Source organism: Taurulus bubalis, assembly GCF_910589615.1.
Source record: "Taurulus bubalis genome assembly, chromosome: 20".
Classification (NCBI taxonomy): Eukaryota; Metazoa; Chordata; class Actinopteri; order Perciformes; family Cottidae; genus Taurulus; species Taurulus bubalis.
In genome coordinates this window covers 14,468,944-14,488,090 of record NC_136608.1, presented here as the reverse complement: position 1 = coordinate 14,488,090, position 19,147 = coordinate 14,468,944, and the positions used below count along the sequence as shown (strand labels likewise).

Sequence of the window (19,147 nt, the reverse complement as noted above, 5' to 3'; positions counted from 1 at the left end):
TTATGCCATGCCCCATGGATGCATTCAAGCTAATTAAATTGCCTCAAGTGATGTCATTTGAGTCAGTGTCAGATGAAGTTTTCATTTGAAAAAATTATCAAAATAGATTATTTGTTGCCGCAATTTTTGCAGATGATGTCAACAAAAAAATATTGATATAATTCAGATAAATAAACAAATAAAAACTAACAACGATAAGAACATCTTGAATTTGATACCATTTTATTTTCATCAATATTTCAGCAGCTTTAACAGACAAAATACAACTCATTAATTATTATTGTTTATTTTTTTCCTCTCCTCTACAGGGTTTTGAGGGGGAGGAGTCTGTCAGAAAGGGGGAGGAAGAGGAGGGCTGCGATGAAGGAGAAACACGAGATGAAACCGAACATTTCCCCTCTCCACCAAAACAAAACTCTTCGCATACAATCGTGTTAAAATCCCCCTTCTGACATTTCAAGTCTTGAAACCACATTTGTGCAAAGAACTAGTCGCGTTTCACGTCTTTTACGGGAAACATAAGAACATTTTTCAAGAAAAAAATAAATGAACTGGGCCGAGCTAAAGTACAAGTTTCGACGGTTGCATATTGAGGCTGTACTGAATCTACTGCTAATCGTTACGTTTGGAGAGGAAGTCCCGTCGTAGTCTTTTGCATGTGTCGTCATTAGAGTGGATTTTATGTATAGCCAGGCAGCTTCAATGTGCATTATTCTCCTCCTCTTTTTTTTTTTTTAAGAGAGCACACAAGTTCTACATTTCTCTCTCCACTCTTCAGCTCAACTGCTGTTCTCTCACAGTTGTGGTTGTTGTATTTACAGTGCCTCAGTTTTTAAAAGTGCTGCACATGTTGAGTAGCTATTTACACATAGAAAAATAAGAGGGGGTGTGTTGTGGGGCGTGTTGGGTACAGACATTATTGTGGGGCGTTTAGCTGACAAAGCTGTTGAACTGACAGATATAAATGTATCCTCTACAGGTAATGAAATGCTTGTTCTGGCTGACACACACACACACACACTCAACTGAAACACTGCATAACTGTTCATAGTTCTGAAGAAAATAGTCATGTGTTGACATTCTTATACAATATACACTGTACACACTCTGAGGACGAGTGAGAGAATGATTTTTCTCGTCCCCTCTGAATATGAAAGCACTAAATTACAAGTTCCATTCCTGTGCGGTGCAAAATAAGTCTTTTTTGTATTTTCTTTTGACATTCCTCTGAAGTCACGACATTCAGTTTTCCTTCATACGTACAGGTGTGAATGAAGCTCATCGAAGGTTAGCTGCGATTCTTTTCTGTTTGAACTTGCACAACAGGGATAGTGTGGGAAGGGTTTTCTGTCGGCACGGCCATGGATATAGATCCTCATCCTCTTTTTCTCACACACACACACACACGCGCACACATCTAGTCCCGTTAAATGTCCCTTTTCAACTCCACAGTCCAAAGTGGGGAACATAAAACCGACGACAAGCATGTAAAAACAAGTATTTTTCAGTCTGAACTCGGACTCTGCATTGCTTTATGGGGGAATTATCTTGAAGTCTGAAGTCACGCGGCGGCTCACTCGCCCAATAAGCGTGTAAAAGGAGCCTTTTTAACCTTTTTCTTTGAGTGTTAAACTTATTTTTGCTGCCCAGCCGTGTCAGACTTCACGGCTGAAGGACTAGCTGGTGACTTTGAGCGTCTTCATGCGGTGCAGCAGCGAGTCCTTCTCCATCTGAGCCTCGGCCAGCGCCATCTTGGTCCGGGACAGCTCCACTTTTAAACATTCGTTTTCCTCCACCAGCATCTGTAAACAAACAGGGAGGCGTTAGTGAGTGTTTGCCACAAAAAAAGCAACCTAGAATAAAACAATAAAATCATGTTTGATGAAAATCTTTTCACATAATGTTGACGTTCTGGATATTTCAAAGAGCTTTCAGCCTCTTCTTGAAGCCTTCGTCATCGGATGTCGACTGTCATGGCAAACTCCACCCACAGTTGAAGCAAATCACCCCAAAAAACAAACCGTTTTGTGGTTTGGATCAGATGCGCTTTGTGTATCCGATCACTTTAATTATTCCGTTTGAAAATATAATACTCGTATCCTGCATAAATTAATAAATAGCACTCCCACTTTCAACAAAAAGCAAGCCAAGCATTGAACTGGAATAGCTTGGCAACGGCAACATTTGGCATCTTTATCTTTATATCGGCTTCCAGAACAATCAGTTTCTTGTTAAGCATTTTCTTTTATTTGTAAGAGAAACATTTTGTGTGCGGCTAAATGCGAATCACAGTATTCATTTTGTGAATACTTCTACTCTCATATCAGCGTGCCTCACCTTTTCTCTGGTGGATGGAGGAGGGCTGGTGGGCGGGGCTTGGACATGTGTGGGCGGAGCCTGTGCGGGCGGGGCTTGGGTCTGTGTGGCCTTTTGTATGCCGCAGACGGCGCCCGTAACCTCAGGGACCGGAGTCAGAGCGTCATCTGTCGACGCACCCTCTTCCCTGGGCTTGGTCTCGGCTGAGGAGTCCACTGTGAGGAGGAGGAGGAGGAGGAGGAGGAAGAGGAGGGACAACAGAGGGGAATTTGGAGGTGCGGATGTTCAGAGCGTGGACTTTAATAGGACGAGTTATGCAACGGCAGTGAATCAGCAACCGAAGTGGAGGTGGAACCATCTGGCAGATGAAAAATGTATTTTTCCCTCACCTCCTATGGAGAAGGAGCCGTCGTCCGTCCTGTGGATGACGAGGCTGTCCACGTGCAGCGTGATGGGCGAGGGCTCGGAGTCGGAGGGATTGTCGCGGGGGCCGTCGTCCTGCAGCAGAGACGGCACACGTTTAGTGCGCTGGCAGAAGTTTGGATGTGTGTGAGCATGTGTGTGTGTGTGTGTGTGTGTGTATGGGAGGGGGAGAGAAATGATCCACATCCAAGTTTCCACATCAGTTCCACAGCACGTCTACTCACCCGTGAAGGAACCCGAGAGAGACGGCAAAAAGGCCTTTCCATGTCATTAAACATTCAGTTCGAATCCAAATTCCAATTAGGCCCCGGTTCAAAATATTTAACTTGGTTATAGACGCGGCTGCACTGTGTGGCAGTGAGTTATGTGCTCCATTACGGCAACGCGGCCGGGAGAAAACAAACAAACAAACGGGACAAATGTCCGGCTGAAACCATGCAGGTGTACAGCAGTTCTGCAACAACAACCTCATAAGGACACCACGGGACAAAGCTTCCTGGCTCCTCACCTTGAGGTTGACGTGCGTGTCCCTGACGCTGATCTCCATGGGCAGCACCTGCGGCGCCGAGTCGTCCTCCAGGAAGTGAGCCAGGTTTCGCAGCGTTGACATCAGGAAGCTCGCCCGGTAGCCGTGGAGACGCAGCTGCAGGAAGCCGTTGCGCTCGGCCAGCGGGGAGTGAGCGGCGGCGCACGGCCCGCTCTCCAGGCGAGCGCGCACCTCCGGAGTGGGGAGGCCGCCGGCGGACCCAGAGCCGACCTCGGCGCCGCCTGAGAGGGGAGAGACGAAGGCCGCGGTTAGCGTTAGCGTCGGGATTCTGATGTTTCAGCGAAAACCTGACATTAAAATACACCCGATACCGCTATCACCTTTATATACATTATTAATACAGTGAAATAAAAAAATAAAAATTCCAGATTCTAATCCTGTGTCTGTGTGTTAAATTGCAGTACAGAAATTCCAAATTGGGTTTGTGACAATTTAGAAGCATCGTCTGTCTATATTTTTGCATCAAAATCACTTTTTAATTCTCTTTCCTCAACATTGAAATATATATATAGTTTTTTTTATTATTATTATTTTTTTTTTTTAAATGACTCATCTGCACCTAAAGGTGTGCAAATGTATGCATCTCATCAAATTTGAGTTGGAGCAATTTGCAAACCCGTACATTTAAAATTTTTATTTAACCGTGTAGGAACAAAACCACTGATGTTCGTCATAAGTCATCATCAGGACACACACATAGGCATTTACAGTTTGATTTTATATAATTTAATAATCATTCTTGTGTAGTTTAGCGAGCTACATTTAAAAAGGGTGCATGTTAAGGTCAGGTTTAAACAAAGGTGAAGGAAGCAGAATATCAGGAAGAGGAGTGGGAGAGAAAAAGCAAAGTGAGCTGAAAGGAGACACAGAAAGGACTTAAGGAAAAGGTGGGCTGAAAGAGAGTCGGGAATGTGTTCAATCCCACGGGCTCCTCGCTGCAGTGATGTTTAATTATTTCCGAGGACAAGGGATTAGAGGATTGGGTGGAAACTCCCACCGAAGTATTGCGGATTCAAAGAGAAGAATAGTTTTCTGCCTTTTCATGAAAGAGACACTCGACAAACCTAAACTCGGAAGAAGCTGAAAGCTCGATGGTGTGTTACTATATCAAGAAGGACTCGACAACACAAAATGTGATGAAACAACTCCTGCCTAATGGAGAGAAAAAAGAAAAGAGGCGAAAAAGTGAAGACAGAGAGAAAGAAGAGACACACAAATTGATAAAAGTCGAGGTTTAGAGGCGTTAAACCCGAGGGGGGAGGGTAATTAAAACCCTCCTGACACACAAACTCTACACACAAATTGAGCCGGCAAGCACACAATTACAGGCACAGGTTTTTGTAAACAAGCGAAACACTCAGCAAGGCATGAAAATGGCCACTTAAAGAGAGACATTTTCTCATTATGACTGCGAGAAGTGCGTCACATCCCTTTAATATGCACTCTGAAGGAAAGCCAGGAGAGGATTAATGCCATAGAGCAATTTCACGACCACACACACACACACACACACACACACACACACACACACACACACACACACACACACACACACAATGCTGTCAGCTTTTCTCAGATAAAATGACATATTTTCTCTCAATCCTGTGCGGCTATAGGGTCGAGGCAAATGGACGGAGTGAGGAGAGAGACATGGAGGGAGGGAGCCAGCAGCAAGGACTGAGTGACTGTGATAAGACAGGAGGAAGAGAAAAGATGGCCTAAAGAGGGAGGGAGATGAAGGGAAGAAAAGGTGAAGAGGGAGGAGGGAGGGTGGTTAAATGACAGAGGATTAGTAGGAAGATGGAGTAGGAGCTGAAGGGAAGAGTGAGGAGGAAAGGTGGAGGAAAAGAGAAAGAAAAAGAGGGAGAGGAGGAGGGATTGCTCTTGTAAAGATAGGAGGAGGAGAGGTAGCGAGGGAGGAAAGCCAGCGTTTCTCTCATTGCCTGAATCACTGGACTGAAACTGCAAAGTCTGCTGCAGTGGAGAGATGAGGAAGGAGGGAGGAGGGAGCAGGAGGAAGGAGAGAGGAATTAGACAGAGCAGTGAATGGGAAGATCAGGGGTTAACGCCAGTCTGCACAAACGGTTGCAGTTCATTTGAATGTGGCTGACACACACACACACACACACACACACACACACACACACACACACACACACATTTAAGGCCTAATGTGGCAAATAATGGGTTCCACTCACTCGATTACTCACAAATTTAACCTCTCTTTAGTACCCCCCCTCACACACACACACACACACACAGTGGAGGAAAGAGATCTCAATGTTGCATAAAGACCTGCTGCTTCTGAAGAACGAGCAGTCAAACACACACATGCGAACACACAATGTGCCTCTGCAGTGCATGCCGTCGAGCAAAAGTCCTGAGTCTCGAAATGAGATCTGACAGTAAAAACGCGCACACACACACACACACACGCACGCACACACACGGGTGGAAACAGACACGCGGAGGCAAGCATGCATGTTAAGTTACAGACGGTGAATGAACACACAGCAGTTACCTTGGCTGCTCTGAGCAGGTATTGGTACTGAACACACCATACCTGTGGGGAGTTACGGCAAGGTAAATCAAAAGGAGGGGGATGCCTGTGTTTGTGTGTAAGTGTGTGTGTGTGTGTGTGTGTGTGTGTGTGTGCACTTGAAATGACATTAAGGGATTCAGACTAGGGTGATTATTTGCATTATAGATTAATCAGATTACTATTTTTTTCAATTAATCTGATAATCGTCTGATCAGAAAACAGTAAAATGTGTCGATCTAGCCGAGTGACGTCACTAAATGTCTTGCTTTGTACAAGCAAACAGGCCACAACTCCAAAATATTACATTTACTATCATGCAAGACCAAAAAAAGCAGTTAAATCCCACATTTGACATTTTGCCATCATCAAGAGTTTTTCATTTTTTGCATGAAAACGGACGAAAATCAATCGATGGTCAAACTAGTTGGTAACTGTGGGTGAAACAGGAACATCGTAATGTTGCTGCTGGTCTCCCCGTCTGTCTGGTGTCACAATCTGATCCCGGAGGGGTCAGCTGTGGAGCATCCTGGACCCTAAACCCGACAGAACCGCTTAAAGTCTGGACCTTCATCACATGTAATCCCCCTCTTCATCCTCTCACTCTTTACTGTCAAGTAAAGCAACAAAAGCCTCTAAAAAGATAATCTAAAAATAACTAAATGTTGTTTATGTGACCGGCTTTCACTCACTCACACACACACACACACACACACACACACACACACACACACACACACACACACACACACACACACACACACACACACACACACACACACCATTTTGACAATTTCGGTTGGCAAAATGATCCTTGATAATTTCTTACGGCAGTTTTGATTATGACTTTTATCAAGTACTGTGTTGCACGTTCATACAGCATTACAATCAAATCTACCTTGAGGTTTAAATCTGCAAACAAATGACAACATTTGTCACTCCCATCACAGAGCTTGTTGTATTATTGATGGTTCTTTTGCATAAACTGCTTTGCTTCCTGCTGCATGGCAGATGTTACTACCTGACTTATTCTGAAGATGAACTTGTTGGCCTTTTCTTTAGCTTTCGTCATCCTGTTAAAAAAAAAAAACTCTTCAGGTCTATTTGCAAAGAAAAAGGTTCCTGTTTTTAACCGGCCAGTCGGTCTTGTTTGTTCTGTTATTGCAGTAGTACTGTTTTTTTTATTAGTGTGGCGATGTCATATACTACACATGACATCTATGATGTTAATACTCCTTGAAATGTGAGTCCAAACTGGAAATCATACCAAACAGAATGCCTGTAATAACTGTAAAGCATCAAATAAAAAGCACCATATTTCATGCTCAGTTGCGGAGAACAATAACACACGTTTGCAGCAGTGTGTTTTATCAGAGCAAACGCATGCAGCCATGTAATGTACAGCGTGCTAACCTCTACAACCCGTCCTCACTCGCTAGACTCCTTACATGCCGACTAATAACCGAGACCGTTTGTGCAGATTCGCGAAGAGGTGCTCGTGTGCGGGGATCCTCCTCCTTACCCAGGCTGCGGGTGCTGAGGTACTGCCTCAGGCTGACGTTGCCCAGCTGGCTGGGCGTGACCCGGCCCACCTCCAGCGCCACGACCGTGCTCTCGCCAAACGCCTCCATGGCCACACACACCGACTGCACCTTCAACACCAGCACCGACACCTGGAGGCGGGGACAAAGAAGCACCGGCAGGTTCTGTGAGCACAACCCGAGACTTTGCTTTGGTTTCTACACTTTGTACCGCACACATGTTCTTACTGTATTTCTGACTAGTATTGCACAAAGAGTACTTTCAGGCCAGACTTATTTATTAGATTATGAACACAGTTACAGTAATTATTCATCTTCACAGTGAGAAGCAGAACATTATACAAGATGGGATATGGATCCACAAAATCAATATCAACGTTGAACTATGAATATATTTGTTTTTGTTGTTTCCAAACTTATTTTCTAGACGTCTGAAAGTTTGGGTCGCTTACTGTATCTTTGGCGAGATCGTCGATGCTCTGGGAGGTAGCGCTGACGGTGTCGGGGGACACGCCCCCCTCCTGCTCCTGACCAATCACGGCCTCGGTGGCGCTCTCGGTGGCGCTCTGTTCGCTGACGGCATCCTTGAATCCGGAGATGGAGACGTCGTCTGTGCCGCGCGTCAAAATAAACACATATTACTACGCATCATGAGACGAAACACCAAAGCATGGTTTACATTTCGTACGACTTTCGTGTCATTTGTAAGCGCCGTCACCATTTCAAGTGTAAAAAGAAAGGTTATCTTTTTTATGACCTGTAACACTACTGCATTACTGACATATCAGCACAATGCTGCCACCTTGTGGTCAACATGGTTGCTTAGCAGTAAATGTGCAGTAATCATATTTTAAAAATATTATTGCATACCAATCCCGATACAAGGAGGTCAGAGGTCATTATACGCTACAGAACAGTGATGCTGGAGCTGACAAATTAACATTTGCGATTGAAACAAACAGAATTAATAGTTTCCTGACATTTGATTGGGGGAGATTCTGTATTTGCAATGTCTTGTTATATGTAAAAACACTATTTCTGACAAACTTTCCAACATTAAAATCTGTATTTCTTAGTGTCCAAATAGTCCTTATACTTATATACATATATCCATATGTGCATGACTCAATAAATAACATAACCAACATACAGCAAATAGCCCTCTATGTATCCAAAGAAGGATGTGTGTATATCTGCTGTGTACAGAATGCTTTAATGTTCGCTCCACCTCTCTCCAGCAGACTGTACGTGTCTCCGTCCTCCATCAGGTAGCTGTCTATTGAGATGTTGTCCAGCGACTGCAGGGACGGGCTCTTCTTCATGTTCTTATAGGACACCGAGAAACTGGACTGGGAGCGGTCCCGCATCAAACGACCACTACAACACACACAAGACATGGTGATGGTGAATCATATCTGTAGAGTTTGAAATCTGCTTGAGCAACAGTCAATGCATGCCACCGATTTATGATCGACGGTGACATTAATAGTTAGAGGCCAGGAAAGCGGACCGGTGCTTTTATTTCGTCATATCTGGCAGGGATTTGACACCGAGCAGAGGCTGCCGACGCAGCTTACTCGACAGTTCATGAATTAAATACGGCTGCAGTCCTTCGTGTGGTGTTGTTTAAGGTCTTGTTAGAAGAACCGAGTGTGCTATCCCTCCAAGCGCAAGAAGCGATCCACAGAAAACTCAACGGTTCAAATCAAAGTGGCTCCCAAAAGACTGAGAACACAAGGCTGGGAAAAAGAAAGAAGGAGCTTTGTTTTTCATCTGTACCGTCACAGGTGGTGAACAGGTAGACAGCGAACGCAACACTCATTTAAACACAAACTGACACGACACACACGGGGACCGGGGTTTCATGCACGCATGCAAACATGCATGCCCACCGAGGATTCACGTCACGCACGTTTGCACTGATTTGTTATCATCCAGGGATCACAATTACGCACTCGCAGACACACACACACACACACACACACACACACACACACACACACACACACACACACACACACACACACACACACACACACACACACACACACACACACACACACACACACACACACACACACACACACACATCAACACGGCTAGTCACAGATCCAGTGCCTTACATGTTGGACATGGAATAAAGGGAGGTGGATCTGCTGGAGTTTGAGGAGCTGAGGCGATCAGAAACCACAGACAAACTTCCTTTCCTTGGTAGAGAGAAAACACACACACACACACACACACCTTGCAAAGGTCAAAGCAAAGGTCAAGAGGCAGAAAAGGACGTGAAAGAGGTAAGGGAGGACAAGAATATGAAGTGGTGGATATGAAGACAGTAAATGAGAAATTACACACGGGAATACACGGCCGCTTGAAGCCAGTCAACATTCATAAGTGTGGAGTCAGTAATACTGACGAACACACACACACACACACACACACAGCTCTTGTGTTCAGGAGAGAGATTCAGTTAGAGAGAGAGACACTTCATTCCTTACACTCATCCACAGGAAAGAACAGATTGGAATATTTGGATTCAGTTATGAAATCTATAAACTGTAGCGAATGATTACTTGGAGGCCGTGTGATTTTTTAAGGGCTGCAACTTACCGATCCATCTGCTGATTGAATACTATGACTATTTGTTTAGTTTAGAAAATGTCAATCAATATCAAATTAAACAGCAACCATTTGTAATAGTTTCATTCAGTTAATTAAGCCAAAACACTAAATATTTTTTTTTTTCAGCCTCCTAAATAAGAGGATTTGATGCTTTTATCTGTTTTTAAATCACTATAGAGTGAATATATATTTTTAATGACGTCCCTTTGAGCTCTTAGAACTTTTAAACAATACAACCCGAAACAATTAATTGAAAAATACATATATTATTGATAGTATATATATATATATATATATATATAATAAATAATGGAGTTGCATGTTTTGTTTTGTCAGACAAACTAAATTTCAAATACATTCAATTGATAATCATTTGAAAACAAATCATTGTCAGTGAAGATGAGGTGACTTATTTATTTTTTACTTTAAATAATAAATCAATGAGTCAAAAAAAAAGGTTGTGAAAGCAAAACCAAAGTTATGGGAGGATAAATAAAACTATTTTGGTAATGTGTTAAATATGCAAATTCTAACAACTTCAACGCCTAAATCTGTTTCCTTCGGTACAGCACTGCCTTTACTCACCATCTCATTTATTGTTTCTCAGTGATCGTGACCCTGTGATATAAATGAACAACCGTTTTGTGTGATAAACTGAATACCTGGATATTGACTGCGGCATCTTGCCGGCTGCAGACTTGTCTTTGTCGCTCCCGTCGGACAGCGGGTCACTCGTCTCGGTTTTAGAGTCGAGTCCGGCTCCCGCATCTTCACCTCCATCCACTCCCATCTCGCCCACTTCCTCTGAACTCCGCCTCCCAGAGTTCTTAGCGAAAGTCCTCTCATCCACCGTCGCTTTGTGATTGGAGTCAGGACGTGGAGTGTAGTTGGGGACGAGAGGAGCAGGACCCTCTGAACCCTCGCCGCAGAGCAGCTGGTCCACAGTGCACGCCCCAGACCCGGCGCCGTCACTCCCCTTCTCCGCTACCTCGCCTGCGTCCAGAGTTCCTCGGCTCTCTGAGGGGGACAGCTCAGACCCCAGAGGAGATCCTGAACCCTCGGAGCGGGGGACGGGTTTCAAAAGCAGGGACACCTCAGCGCTTTTCAGCAGGAGGCCCAGGCAGACGGTGAAGGGCTGGTGGTCCGCCGGACGCTGAGAGGGGTCCTTGCGGTCTTTCTTGGAGCCCATCTTCTCCAGATCCTGCTGTAGCGTCTGCTGCAGGGCTTTGATGCTGCGTTGGAGCTGCATCAGAAACACATACTGCCGGTGGCTCACCTGCACAAACACACAGAGACCAAAGCATGTTGCTGAATTACAGGTGCAATGAGTTATTTTTGATAAACTAATATTCCAAATGAATATGCAACTGCTGCTGCAAATACCCATAATTGTAACTATTGATTAATATGTGTGGAACAAGCAAATGATTTGAATAATGACTTAAACATTATTTAAGTCTCGAACATTTTGTCATTGTAGGAATCAGTAAAATTGTCATTCTTCACAATATCTCTGCACTCTTGCGTGCAACACGCCCACATGTTTAATAAAAAAAATCTGATGAGGAATCACCAAAACATCCCACATGACAGACTTGCACATTGATTCTCAAGTGCAACTTTCCCACCACACATTGTGCAGTTTTGACGGCCAAAAGGATGAACAACATACCTGAGCACTTAAATGCTTCTGCACGTGCACCAATACATGCACATTTGCATCTTTACTTGATGATAACGAAGAGGAGGAGGAGGAGGGCAGACTGTCCAATGAGAGGGGTTTATGGAGTCCGTTACTGGGAGGCGGCGTCGCATTGGGCGCCTCGGTGCTGTAATAGTCTTTCAATAACCGTTTCTTCTGCAGACGCGAGACACCCTCTCCAGATGTGCTCCTGGACACACCCGATCCACATCTGAGCTTCTCCTGGTGCTGGACAATCTTGGCAGGCTGACTGGCCCACACAGTCAGAGGGAAGGAGTCCACAAAGGGCTGCGGCCGCCCTTTGCCCCCGCGGGTGCCTTCGTAGTCCACCCAGAACTGGGCAAAGTGCACCGCCCAAAAGTCGGCGGCGGCCGGCATCTTGAGGGCGTCCACGCCCAACGTCGGCACCACCAGGCCCCGGTAGATGTCGTGGAGCTTGGTGTCTTGTTCGTGAGCGTGGCGCTGGAAGACGGGATGGAGGAGGGGTACCGAGGAGGAGGAGCGAGGGAACGAGGAGAAGCAGGTAGAGAAGAAGGGCTGCTCTTCAAAGGCCTGCAGCAGGGCCTCGAGGTGGGTGCGGGTGCAGTTAGCCGGGTGCCGGGTGTTGGTGGCCACCATTTCGGAGGTCTGCACCGAGATGGAGCGAGGCAGATCAGCGGGACAGGAGGCGTCACGGTCGATGGGAACCACCAGCTAATGGAGCGGAGAAAACACAAAATCAGTATCAGACTTTAAACCTGAACAAAAAAAAAAGGTCATGCGTCTCTCTGCATTCCACCTCACCTTGAGCATGAGGCCGTCCACCTTGATGTCGACGTGCTCTTCGGGCTTCTGCGAGTCGCTGAGCTTGTAGATCTCCATGAACTGCTCCAGGCTCTGCCTGAGGTCGAGGGCGAACAGGTTGATCCACACCAGGCTGCGAGGATCCAGAACCAGCTGCAGGGCGTTCAGCTGGACGTACAGGTTAGGACACGGGACTAGAGGGGCGGGAAGGTGGCAAGAGATATGGCGTTACACATACTTTAGTCACAAAGAGGAGGGAGGAATGAGACATTAGAGAAAACACAAAGAGATAAAACACAAGAAAGAACAATTTCCGTTTTATTGCCAAAATAAATTAAAAGGCTTCAAAGTGATTAATGTATGAATAGTGTTGGCAGTGAAATTGTGTGAAATCAATAACGTGAATTAATTGGGCAATTCTTCACTCTGAATACTGGGTGCCACACGGCTGTCAGTGACTTAAATAAATGGGCTGAATAGATCCAAACAGGAGGAGACAGAGAAAGTCAGGAACAGTGGGCCAGGATTGTAAAACAGCTCCTGACCTACTTATAAAAGATGAATGTTTCTAAAATGAGATGCTAAGTCTTACTTGGGTAGTCTTTTCCATCGGGGAAGTAGTACTCTGTGAACTCGACATGAATGGCCGGCATCTCTGGGGGAAGGTACAAGGACTTCTTATTGCAGGAGATCATGGTCTTGGGGCTGGAGCGCCGCTGGTCCGCTGTCGACACCTGAAAAAACACACGAAAAGACGCAGAAACCGTCAACTAAAAGTCGGCGGTGAAGAGGATGTAGTCTCCGTGATTCCAAACATGAGCCAGAGTGTGTCTGCAGCGACCTGATAGATGCTGAAGTCAGCGATCCTGAGAACAACCGAGCTGGACATGAGCTGGGTCTTGGAGCTTTGAGGGAGCGGAGGACTGAAGGAGGCGCTGGAGGAGGTGTTTATCTTACCTGGAGAGAGAGAGAGAGAACGAGAGATTGAAGGATAGAAAAAGAGGGGGGACAAAAATGAAATGACAGAAGACGGAGACAAACAAGGAGAAACCACTCAGTTCGCCCAGTGAGAAATCCTTGTGCAAAAGGTGTGTATCACCGCACCCAGCTGTGCGCACACACACCGAGGTACCTGGCTCAAGGCACCAGCAGCACTGGGCCGGAGGCTGAGTGCTTGCGCGCCACTCTAGGAATCCTCCCTCCGCCTCCCTAAGCCCTACTCCTCCTCCTCCTCCTCCTGCTCTCTCCTGACTTCCTAGAGGCCAATACACATCGTCCCTAAGGGACACTGGAGGACAGAAAATCCACAGGGATGATGTGCTGTGTGCGTGTGCCAGGACGATACAACAAAAAGTGTAGCACCCCCGAGGCGCCCGTGCTTACTGTGTTGTGGGGAACTGTGCGCAGGGGGCGGGCCTTGGTGGTCTCGAACGGCGCTCTTCAACATCTCCACGTTGGAGTCGAACTCGTTGAGCAGATTTCGAACCCAGCCCTCTCTGGTCTTGGTGGCCTCGCTGTAGTGCATCCAGTGTTCACAACTGTCACCTGTAGAGGGCGGAGAGGAGGGAAATCAGTACAGGTAGTTGTGCGTTTTGTCGTTTGTTTGATGGGAATCTTTGGGATGTTGTGAATATCACCAAGCTGCATCCCGAGGTTCTAAGGTTTTAAATCCGTCTTTGAATTTACTTGTTTATAGACACAGATATTATATATTCTACCAGCATGCAAAGGAAAAAATAAGACTATTGGTGAGTTATGAGAAGCCAAACTGTCTGCTGTTGTAAAACCGCTTTATGAGACACAACAGCATTAAAACATGCAGATTAAATGCAGTGAGTTCATAGGAAGCATTGCATAGGTTGCAGTCATTTTCACGGTAAGGTAGTGTAGGGGTCGTTGCAGGATTCATACCTGCTCTGTGGAAAGGGTAGTAGTCCAGAGTGATGGAGCTGAAGGAGAGCTGCATGGCTCCACCCGTTATCCTCTTATTGCTCACTGCACCGAGGAAAGACAGAAAAATAGTAAAGTCTAAGCTTTTTAGTGAAAGGTTTGGGAGTTAATATCTGTGGTTTACAAAATGAAAAGGGGGGATTGAGGCCAGGAGGCTGTGAACCTGCCAGTGTTTTTATGTCATGTGCGCCACACGTAGATCTGTTCGTACGCTACCTTTGTCCTTGACTTGGATGTCGTCGCAGATGTGCAGGTCGAGGTGCGTGATCTGGAGGTGGTGGGACGTCTCGCATACGTCGTAGGCGCTGAACAGATTGGCCATGGTTGCACTCTGGTCGGCTGCTGTGGACGCCTGCTGTGTGCGCACCTGTTGGGCTGTGGGTGGCGCCGATGACACCTGGTGAACACAGACACACGGAAAAATGCAGATTACAAGGATTAGTGTGGGACGTTATAGGTGCTTGGAGGCTTTTAGTGTGTTTTCATGTCAATTGTAGGCATACAGAGACTTTTAGTTCAGTCAACTGCTGAATCATGCAATACTCAATTCTCCCAGTAGATGGCGTATCAGACCAAAACATAAAAATGTACCAATGCAGGTCTTGTGCACGACCTGGATAGGTGTGAATTTGTGTGGGCGATCAATGCATGTACATTTAGTGAGTGTTTGTGTTTCAGAAGCAAAAACTAGGACATGCTGAGACAAAGATGGCATCAGGGAAGTGACGCAGAGAGCGGCAGACATGGACACAAGGACAAACTATCAGACCGTGAAATGGCATAGGACATTCGAGCATTAGCACCTGGTCTTCCGTGGCCATGCTCTTCCTCTGCTGTGCAGACTTCTCCATGGCCTCGCTGAGAGACTTGGCGTACTGCACCATGGCTTTGAGCTGGGAGTCGGTCAGCACCCAGAGCAGGTCGTCCAGGATCAGAATCAGCTTGGAGGCCACCACGTTACAGTCCTTAATCTGTGTCAGGCAGAAGCATTGGCATAGACATGCATTATGCAGGTGGAGGTAGCCTGAGAGCTCCCGTAAAGGAAACATGACACTTGTAGGGCAATTCTCTTATTGTGTGAGGTATTTGTTTATAACAGCCCAACACCTAACATGTTATTTATCAGGTACATCCAACAGAATATACTTTTTTTTTTTTTACAATATGAACTAAAACCCCACAGACAGCATATTTGGGAGACCAGTTTGTGTCTTGTGCGTTATTCGGCAGTTGTGTAATCGCCTGAGGAAAACAAATGAGGTTAATTGCTTTCACAGACCGCACACAAAAGGGCTTTATGCCGCATTGTATCTAATCTCCACATCTCCAAAACAGACATTAGTGGTGTTGTTTTGTTTAAAAAGGCACATTAGCCGTTTGATGAATCACTGCTGTTGGCCCTGCAGCCTGTGAGGCCACACAGAGGGATTACTGTTCGGGGTGCAGTCTGGTCCATCAGATTTCATAAAGTGTGTGCATGTGTTTGTGACTGACCCGTCTCTTGAGAGTGACTCGGATCTTGGACTGGTTGGTGATGAGGCGAATGGGGGCGCTCAGCATCTCGTGCTCGGTGCTCTGGATGGCGTCAGCCTCGATGCGGATCATCTGCCAGCTGATCTCCTTGAACGTCAGGATCTGACCCAAAAAGGAAAGGCAGCAGCATAAAGAATGTTTTAAAATGCGTGTTTGACACAACATCCTCAAAGTCTTTTAAATAAAAACAAATAAACACCGACCTCTCCCCTCTGAGGGTCCTGGATGCGGGTGAATCGCAGGTCACTGATGCTCCAGCTGGTGTTGACGCTGTAGACCTGCAGCTGGGAGAGCTCGAAGGAGGCGTTAAAGGCCTTCGCACTGATCCGGATGACGATGGAGTTGATGGACAGGGACATCCCCTCGACCACCTTCTCAGCAAAGCCATATTCACTGGAGAGAAAGTTAGGGAAACAAGGTGATAAGTAATGCTTAGATACAAGACATGATTATGAGTCTGGCCTGAAAGCTGATATCATTTGAACATAATTACAAGTTCAAATACTTGTTCAAATATGATACTGACCCTACAAGGACCCTTGTGCCCCGCTTTAAAGGACGTTATAAAGTCAAAAAATGTCTGAGTCACAAAACTGCCATAAACCTCACACTCAGGCGGCCCAAATGGTAGAAAAATCTGAAACTGAAAAGCTAAAAATGTTCGACTTACTAACTTACTCAATCCACTTTTTTTTAAAATCTTTTTTAACTTAGTCACTGTACTTTTTTAAATATCTTGTTTATTGCATATAATATGTATACGATGAGAGTCACGTGAAACCGGAGTAAAATTCCATGTATGTGTAAACACTCATGGACAACACGCAGCAGCAAACTAGAATAAAGTATTATAAACTATAAAACCATCATAAAATGTGATCATAAAGTGTATTGAGCGCCTGACTTGACTTGTGAAAGTAGTGATATGTAATAAAAAGGAAACTGCTATAATAAAAAGACAAAATGTGCAATCTAAATGTACTGCTGTGCGAATAAAACACTCCAAAAATCTGTGTGAGGCAAATTAATTAAATCCAGGCAAGGAAAGGAGATCTTCCCCCAAATGCAAATAACTGAGTCACAAGAAGCACAAAAGAAACAACCGCAGGGCTCACCTTTGTCCTGATGCTGTTGCTATGGGAGACGGGCCATTGGGTGGGCGGGGCTCATCGCAGGTACTCATCTCCATCACCACCTTATCCAGGGTCTGCAACCAAGTCACAGGCTCAGCTCCACAGCCAACAACCAAAGTCTTGAGTAGGGCCGCACCGACTAGTTCGGAGCTTCATTCATAGAGTTGATGTTTTAATTCTTAAATTCAATAAACGAATGATGCGCAGCTTCTTTTTCTAGCCATTCTGTTCATTCCAGCACACTTGAGATTAGGCGACATTTGTATTTAACTATATGTAGAATTAGATCCTAGCGCTACGTCAAATTGTTTGCAAAGTCCAGAAATCAAAATGTATTGAAAAAAGATAGACGTTATCATTTTTTGTATGCATGTTTTTAATCTAATGAAATATTCTGCCTCAATCCATGTGTGTGTTTGTTAAATCTTTTTTTTTTTTAAACAGCATTTTCAATGTGGTAAAAGAAGATTTTGCTCTCACCTCACATAAAGAGGCACACACTTGTGTGAACTAACAAGTTATATTGATTAAAGAAAGTTGATTTAATACAATCTAAAATGAAGTAATTTAAGCCAACGAATCACTTTCTTCAAATTGAGTATTTTGTTTAAGGATTTATTTTTGGGATGACGTCATAATACAAGAATAGAAGCTCCGAATGTTAAAAAAAAAAAAGTGACATTCGTTCCAGTCTTTGTTTTCATAAAATGTTTTTCTCAGCTTTTGATTTTTCGGTATCAAACCAATATTCACAGGACCGTTGTCAGGCTCTCCATCCACCTGTTTACACCTGTTTTGTTTTAATATTAGTCACCTATTCTGCACCTCACGCATTAGTCAGCGAAAAGCAACGTTAGAGTGGGAAAGATTGAGATTTGAACTGGCGTTAAATTGATAAAACAGGTTGTTGTTGCCCGCTTCGCCCTCTGCCACTGGAGATGTGGAGGCCGCCTATACATTTGTCACCCACACACACGTAGTGTAGCGTGATAAGTCACCCTAAAATGCCAATAATTACTCTCAAATTAATAACACTCTTGACACTCTGTTGTTACCACCTTCGGGCAGTCTTCCTTTTCACACTGTTGTGGAATATTTCCATGTCATTGTTGGCGGTGCGATAACATTGTGTTAAACAGTAGAGTGACTCACACCGGATTCAACAAAGTGCTATTGTGCTCCCCTTTTATTATAATGCCCTATTATTATGCGGTCCTGATAATCATGATACATGTTTGATAAAAAAATGTCTCGAGAGTTTTTGTGATCCCTGATATGTTTGTTGAAGTAATACATCAAATAAGTGACAAACAGGTTTCGAAACACCAGGTGCTGGGAGTATATATACACTCACACACGCGACTGAGGACCACACACAACATCCAGGTTCAGTGAGAACGAGAGTCAGAAAAATGGAGCGCATTTTCCTTGTGTTGTTGTCGGTTTCCAGCGGGCTGTGCTTTGGGAATTACAGCCACCTGGGGACTGGGGCCAGCATGGCAGTCTGCCAACCTGACACCTGTGCCTTGCTCAGCGCGGTGGCCGCCATGGGGGAGAAGCTGGAAGCCGTGACGCAGACGCAAAGCAGGCTGGAGCAGAACCTCAGCGGCATGATGCAGAAAATGGCCACCGCCGAAGCCGCCTTGCAGTTCTGCAACAGCCAAGTCCAGGAGTCCCAGAAAGCAATCCTGGCTCAGGACGTGCAGCTGAAGACGCTCAAGGAACTCACGTCGACGAGCGTTTCCAAGATGGCTTTCTCCGCCGCTTTGGGGACCTCGACGGGTCCGTTTGGACAAGACACGCCGCTTAAATATCAAAGAATCCTCTCCAACATCGGCAGTGGCTACAACCCCGCCACGGGCATCTTCACCGCCATGACCCGGGGGATTTACTACTTCAGCTACACCATGTACAACAACAACTCCGGACAGCCCAACTCGGTGGTGTCCCTGATGATGAACAGCCAGAAGATGGTGTCTACGTGGGGCACCGTGGGCGAAAACAGCCAGGACAGCGCGACCAACGCGGCGGTGGTGCAGCTGGAGGCGGGAGACAGCG

At 45.5% G+C, this 19,147-nt stretch overlaps 1 protein-coding gene across 1 annotated transcript in view; it reads right to left on the bottom strand.

The window, feature by feature from the left end:
- Positions 1 to 216: 216 nt before the first annotated feature.
- The window catches only part of bltp3b (bridge-like lipid transfer protein family member 3B), a gene marked incomplete at its 5' end in the record, with an annotated part of 29,704 nt that continues 10,773 nt past the window's right edge, over positions 217 to 19,147 (bottom strand). Inside the window, 22 exons of the mRNA XM_079236229.1 lie at positions 217 to 1,802; positions 2,338 to 2,531; positions 2,706 to 2,814; positions 3,248 to 3,507; positions 5,808 to 5,849; positions 7,348 to 7,498; positions 7,819 to 7,976; positions 8,595 to 8,743; positions 9,490 to 9,573; positions 10,651 to 11,264; positions 11,661 to 12,383; positions 12,474 to 12,667; positions 13,066 to 13,207; positions 13,315 to 13,430; positions 13,606 to 13,761; positions 13,857 to 14,018; positions 14,385 to 14,468; positions 14,640 to 14,820; positions 15,227 to 15,394; positions 15,918 to 16,058; positions 16,160 to 16,349; positions 17,072 to 17,163. Of these exons, the coding sequence (XP_079092355.1) occupies positions 1,677 to 1,802; positions 2,338 to 2,531; positions 2,706 to 2,814; positions 3,248 to 3,507; positions 5,808 to 5,849; positions 7,348 to 7,498; positions 7,819 to 7,976; positions 8,595 to 8,743; positions 9,490 to 9,573; positions 10,651 to 11,264; positions 11,661 to 12,383; positions 12,474 to 12,667; positions 13,066 to 13,207; positions 13,315 to 13,430; positions 13,606 to 13,761; positions 13,857 to 14,018; positions 14,385 to 14,468; positions 14,640 to 14,820; positions 15,227 to 15,394; positions 15,918 to 16,058; positions 16,160 to 16,349; positions 17,072 to 17,163 (4,236 nt within the window). The 3' untranslated portion in view covers positions 217 to 1,676. The remainder of the gene's footprint in view (positions 1,803 to 2,337; positions 2,532 to 2,705; positions 2,815 to 3,247; positions 3,508 to 5,807; positions 5,850 to 7,347; positions 7,499 to 7,818; positions 7,977 to 8,594; positions 8,744 to 9,489; positions 9,574 to 10,650; positions 11,265 to 11,660; positions 12,384 to 12,473; positions 12,668 to 13,065; positions 13,208 to 13,314; positions 13,431 to 13,605; positions 13,762 to 13,856; positions 14,019 to 14,384; positions 14,469 to 14,639; positions 14,821 to 15,226; positions 15,395 to 15,917; positions 16,059 to 16,159; positions 16,350 to 17,071; positions 17,164 to 19,147) is intronic.